A 6442-nucleotide genomic window follows, 5' to 3' on the forward strand; every position below is an offset into this window, starting at 1 on the left:
TTTTGTTTAAAGGGAGATTTATTTTTTCTCTCAACTGTTGCTGCATTCATGCTTGCTGTTAGGGATTGTTGTAGATTGCATCCAAATGCCTGCTGTCACCACCAGTGGTGTCAAAAGTACACACATTTGTTACTTAAGTAGAAGTGTAGATACTGCAGTTTAAAAACACACTGGTAGACGTTGAAGTAACAACTTGACCTCTTTACTCAAGTAAAAGTGAAAAAGTATGACCTCCAAAAACTACTTAAAGTATAAAAGTATAGAGCAACCTTTACAAAAAACAGCCAGTTGCCACTATATGAATCGAAAGCTCAATTTTTCTACTATTTAGAAAATTCTTTGAGATATAGGGCTAAGGATGAGGGAGGTCTTGTTGGTCTCCATCTCCTGATACGCTCTCACCTGTGTCCGACCTTTCAGACATTTCAGCATCTTTTTCTGAATCCGACATTGTAGCATGGCATAGACAATACACGTTTACAGTTTGAAGAACACCTGCTTGCTTCTGAGGATTTCCTTTAGCTAACCAATGAGCGTTTGCGTTATATGACTCATCCAATTACACTAGTTTTCACTAGATGTGTATGGCGCCAATGATCTGCATTAGATGGCGCACATGACGTGAAATAAATATTTATAAACATTAAACTGAAGCTAAGAGTAACAAGTAACGTTTATTTTAAAAATGTAAGGAATAGAAAGTGCAGATACCTGTGTGAAAATGTAATGAGTAGAAGTCAGAAGTAGGAAGAAAAATAAGTAATGAAGTAAAGTATAGATACCTAAAAAGTACAGTAACAAAGTATTTGTACTTCGTTACTTGACACCTCTGGTCTCCACATGCTCATCCAGGAGGAGTGGATCCTGTAAGGTAAATAACACCATGCAATCAGTTGTGTTTCCTTATATAGAAAACTTTGATGCAATCTCACTGTATGATCTGATTGAATAGTCTCTTTAAAGTGCCTTGAGATAACGTGTTGTGAAATGGTGATAAAAAAAAAAAAAAGGATCTTAACTTATACTTAAACTCATCTTTATTTATCCCTTGGGATTGCTCCAGGGAAATTCTGGTTACAATAGCTTATATAGAGTACAAAGGGCAGAGTTTAAGCAAGATGCTATGAATGCCTCTGATGTCTTCGCCCCGAGCACAGACTCCCCTTAGGGCTGTGTCCTGAGCCCCCTGCTGTTCCCCCTGATAACACATGACTGCGTCCCCAGGTTTACCACCAATCACATCGGGAAGTTTGCAGAAGACACCACGGCGGTGGGCCTCATCAGAGACGACAACAACCTGGACTACAGATAGGAGGTGGAGCAGCTGGTGGGCTGGTGCAAAGATAACAACCTGATCCTGAACTTGAGAAGACGAAGGAGATCATCTTGGACTTCAGGAAGAAACGGCCTAACCACGCTCTACTGGTCATCAACAGCTCAGCTGTAGAGGTGGTCAACAGCACCAAATTCCTGGGGGTGCACATCACAGAAACCCTCACCTGGACTGTAAACACCACCTCACTGGTCAAAGGGGCACAGAAGCACATGTACTTCTTGTGGAGGATGAGGAGAGCCCACCTGCCCCACCCATCCTCCCCACCTTCTACAGAAGCACCATAGAGAGCGTTCTGACCAGCTGGCTCACTGTGTGGTGCTGAGGCTGCAGCACCTCAGACTGGAAGAGATAAGAGAGGTGAGAACAGCAGAGAAGATCATCAGGGCTCCTCTTCCCTCCATTAAAGACATTTTATCCCAGCGCTGCGTGTCCCGAGCCCGTAACATCATAAATGACGCCTCACACCCCCACCATGGACTGTTCTCCCTGCTGCCCTCTGGGAAGAGACTTTGAAGCATCCAATGCAGGTCCAGCAGATTCCAGAACAGTTTATTCCCCACTGCTATTAGTCTGCTGAATGTTTTGTAAAATGGTTTATTTTATTGTATTTTATTATATTTATTATATTTTATTATTTAAAAAAATATATATTGCTGTTTTTATGTATTTTTTACTGTTTTCAAGGTTGCAATTTCAAAAAAGGGAATTGTCTAGAGAGCTGTTCTTGACAAAAATTCTTTTTGTTTTCACTTGTGTATACAAAATGATAAAATAAATCTGTCTAAGTCTAAAGATAAAAAGACAACAGATATAAGAAAACTTGTAATGTCCTGGAATATGTTTCCTTTAGATATGAAAATATCTGCACATTATAGAGCTAAGGAAAGACTGCACAGGAGTTGACCTGGATTATTGATACATAATTTTATAAGTATAGCTGGATATATAACTTAACTGAAATTAAATTATTGGGCAAATTTACAAACATGGATGTCCTTCAGAAACCGGTGAAAACTGGTTGATTGGCAGATATTTAAATATGGGATCATCTTTTCTTACGCTCTTGCTCAGTTGGTGTAATTCCGCATAAGAACTGTAGATGGCAGTGTTAAGTTTTTTTTGTCTCGTATGTAGTAGTATCAGAGGAAGAAACGTTAGCATAAGGGTTCTACTTAGCTTTAGCTACAAGCTAGCGTCAGCCGGTTTGAGCCTGAGCATCCTTCTAGAAAAGCACCACTTAAAGTAAAAAAAAAAAAAAAAAGACTGACTGTGCTGATCGTTTCACTTTTAACGTAAACCCAGGGACGAAAACTCTCTTTGAAGACAAAGAGTATAAAGGTATGCGACGCTTGCAATATAAGTCGAGTTGCTATTTAATCTGAATTTTTAGAAATAAGTCTTTTGTCATGTTTTCCTCGAGACGGTTGGAAAACGGACTGGGTCGCTGCGTCCCTGGAGGATCTTTACTTTTCACGGTTAATACTTAACGTCATGAAACAATGATATTCTTAAAAATAACCACTTTTTTTAGTCCATATTATAGCTTTAATTGACATTCGTTAGACTTGTGGCTTTGCCTGCATATTGTTCCAGAACATGCTAGTATAGGCTAACAATGGAAGAAGCTAGGTTAAATGATCCAGGCAACGTTAGCTCTTAATCAGAAAGTCTGCTTTGATAAATGGACAGCGTAGAAACATAATTTACATTTCATCATCCTTTAATGTCGCATTTATTTTTTTTATTTGTCGGAAATAATGTTACAACTGATGTTTAAGAATATAACTTTAAGGCGCAGGCCCACATTTTAATTATGTTCAGTTCCTTTTTATCTTCTTTTGCTCACTTAGACCTACGTTTAACTGTTATCTTTAAAGGTCTAAGAAGAACAGTTTTATTCGGGGTTTTTTTGTGTCGTGATCAGACAGAAGGCGGAAAGGTCCTGATTATCCCAGGTTTCCATGGCTAGCAACGTTTAATAAAGCTTATCGTTTTGTAAATTATTCAGGATATATTCTTTAAGTTTCCGGATGCATAGCAGGTTAAGCGACATCTGTCAGCAGTTTCTGTAGTATAAAGAATCATTATTGCCATTATAAAACCAAGATTCTGCAGAGCCTCGGATTAGAAGACACACACACACAGAGAAATATGCAGATAGACTTTAAAAACAAAAAAAAAATTTAAATACAAAATACTCTTTCAAGACTGAGTATTTTTCTAAGATGTATAAAGTTCCTAGAAGAGAAACATTGAATATGCACCCTGGACGTAAAATATAGCAGAACATTTTGAAATGTTGGTTTAAAAACACACGTTTTTCTTCTACAGATAAAAATAAATAAAATAAAATGTCCTTACAGAATCCCTTACTTTGCTTTATGGGGCTTATTTGCAACAGAATTTCAATTTAAAAGGTAATAGAACAAAAAACCAAACCGTAACATAAATTATTATGTATGGTGACTTTGAAAATAACTGCTCTAGCATAAGCTAACTTTTTATGGTAATATAAATATGACATTTAGTAATTGAACTTTTTTTTTCTTGAATATGTCTCCAAATAATATGCTAATTTTCATTTAATTGAGTCTGCATTTTGTATTGTAAATGTTTTAATAATAATAGGCAATATTCTGCCTTGAGATAAAAAAAAATACAATTATCTTAGAATCTTTATTTAAAGTGAAGCGAAGTGTTAAATTTTAAAGTTTAAATAAATTTGTGGGAAGTTGGACCTTGAACGTGTCTAATTTAGCCTGTCCTCATCTACCAAATTAGTTTATTTCTGTAGTATAGGTTTGAAATTGGGCTCTACAAACTCTTTTTCAGTTTGGCTGTCCATGCTGTCTTAGAAGAACACGACAGGCATGAGCCCCAGCTATTTAGTTACCCGGAAACAACATAAAATGGATGGGGAATAGAGTTTATGTTTTAATGTTTTTACATATTTGCTAAGTTTCAGCCTGCATTAAAAAAAATCAGAAGTTGCTTTGAGAGGAAGACACACCCAGAGGAGATCATTACTAATCCATTGATTGCAGCATGAACAGCAACTGCTGCGTACTCACAAAAAAATTACGGATTACTCTACGATTGCTTTTCGTCATATTTTCAGAAGGAAATTCCATTTGATGCTTCATGCATACTGCTCAATGGGTTAGCAATATTGTCTTGCAGCAAGAAGATCTGGGTTCGATTCCCACCCCGGCTCTTTCTGCATGGAGCTGCATGTTCTCCCTGTGCATGTGTGGGTTCTCTTCAGGTACACCGGCTTCCTGCCACAGTACAAAAACATGACTGTTAGTTCAATTGGTTTCTCTAAATTCAGAGAAATGGATGGATAGATTCATGCAGCCTTCTGTTTACACAGGAATTTTTACAGACATTTTTTCCAATAGATTGACCCCCTATTACTTTACCAATTAATGGGAGAACAACTGATAATTTAACTGATCTTGTTCATATCTACTTTTTGTAAAGTTCTCAAAATCAGCCTCGGCTAATGCTCAAAATTTTGCATCAAAATTTTAGGAGAAGTCCCACATTTGCAGTTAAAACAAATTTGTATTGTTTGCTGGAGGGTTCAGTAAAATGATATAGGAATATTGAATGATCTTACGTCATTGTACTGCTTTTGACTTTATCTTTAACAGCAACTTTAACGCCTGAAAGTGTTTTGTCATTTAAAAGGAAATTGGTGCAGGCGCAGACATTTTAAAATTATCAACTAAAAAAACTGCACTCAGTGCACCCCTAATAACAACAGGTGTTACAGAGAAATGTTGCTAAATATGGGAATTTGTGTATTGAAGTCCCCAAAACATAAATAATTAACTTTTATATAATTTATGAAATATGTTTGAGGGTTGAACAGGTAGGTTATACTATGTAGCCATTAAAATAACATAACTCAGTAATAGAGACATTAGATAATTCTCATATGATGTTTTTCCCATTTTCAATGTGTCCCTTTAGATGCCTTCAGCAGCGGTTGGCAACAATGCTGTCCAGTGTGCCATTCCAGAGCTGGGAAATGGAAGTCAGTCTGAGACCATGAAGCAGTTTCTTGGTGTAATTGACAAAAAGGTCCGGAATATGGAAAAGAAAAAGGTAAAATTTTAAGAGTTATACAGATGGATGTTTCTTAATGCCTCCCTGTTTTGGTAGTCATTTTTATGTCTGTGTGTGTGTTATTTCAATTTCTGTTTTTTCATCTTCATAAGTTGTCACAAGTTAATGCTCAGAGGTCATTTAAACAAGGATAAATATTTATAATTAAATTTCCCCAAGAATTTCGGAAAGCATGTTGTAATGAAAGCTGTATCGTCCATATTTGTTTTTAACATTTATTCTTCAGTCTGCTGGTATAAGCTGGTTTTATAGCAGAAAGAATGTTATGCTCTTTCAAGCAATCCAGATAAGTTTTTGGAAGAAGAATGAATCTTTTCATCTTTATCCTTTTCTCTATTACTTTTTCTCAACTGTTGATGTTTTTTTTTATTCTTGTATTGCATTGTCATTTTTCTCAGAGAACCTTTGTTGATGGTTCTGGTGTTTGTTTGTTTTTTCAGTCCAAACTTGATGACTATCAGGCCAGAAAGAATAAGGGAGAAAGGCTGAATCAGGATCAGCTGGTAAGACGAGATACTGGAAGCTACTTAATATGCAGTGTTGCATTTTCACTATTTGTTTTTTTAATTGTCTTAAAATATTCCCATAACCCAGTTAAGAAATATTTATGTTTATGGAATATATGTCTTCGTGAAATACATGTTGATATGTTTTCTTTTCCTTGATGTGTCCAAAGGAAGCCTTGTCAAAGTATCAAGAGATCATCAACAACCTTGATTTCGCTCGAGAACTGCAGAAGGGGTTCCTGGCTTTGGGCCAAGAGGTAATTAAAACCTCTTTTCTTTTTTTTAGTTTGTGATAAAACATGAGGATTTCTGATGCTATCAGTACGCTGTTGATAATTTACTAAAAAGAGGTTTTTAGAAAGTTATTAGGAAAAAAATACAGGTGCTGGTCATAAAATTAGAATATCATGAAAAAGTAGATTGATTTCAGTAATTCCATTTAAAAAGTGAAACTTGTATATTATAT

At 36.1% G+C, this 6442-nt stretch overlaps 1 protein-coding gene across 5 annotated transcripts in view; it reads left to right on the plus strand.

Annotated features, from left to right (window-relative positions):
* The first annotated feature begins 2529 nt into the window (after window positions 1-2529).
* Window positions 2530-6442, plus strand: part of LOC107085587 (caprin-1-like) — a 15998-nt gene continuing 12085 nt past the window's right edge. For 4 of the 5 annotated variants that reach the window (XM_015376005.1, XM_015376009.1, XM_015376007.1 and 1 more), the window contains exons 1-4: window positions 2530-2674; window positions 5315-5449; window positions 5911-5973; window positions 6147-6233. In XM_015376005.1, the coding sequence (XP_015231491.1) occupies window positions 5315-5449; window positions 5911-5973; window positions 6147-6233 (285 nt within the window). In that variant the 5' untranslated portion in view covers window positions 2530-2674. Of the gene's footprint in view, window positions 2675-2790; window positions 2812-5314; window positions 5450-5910; window positions 5974-6146; window positions 6234-6442 lie in introns of those variants that run through there. The other variant, XM_015376006.1, reaches the window with a different exon arrangement.

The sequence above is a fragment of the Cyprinodon variegatus genome, unplaced genomic scaffold (genome assembly GCF_000732505.1).
Source record: "Cyprinodon variegatus isolate N-32 unplaced genomic scaffold, C_variegatus-1.0 Scaffold128, whole genome shotgun sequence".
NCBI classification, from domain to species: Eukaryota; Metazoa; Chordata; class Actinopteri; order Cyprinodontiformes; family Cyprinodontidae; genus Cyprinodon; species Cyprinodon variegatus.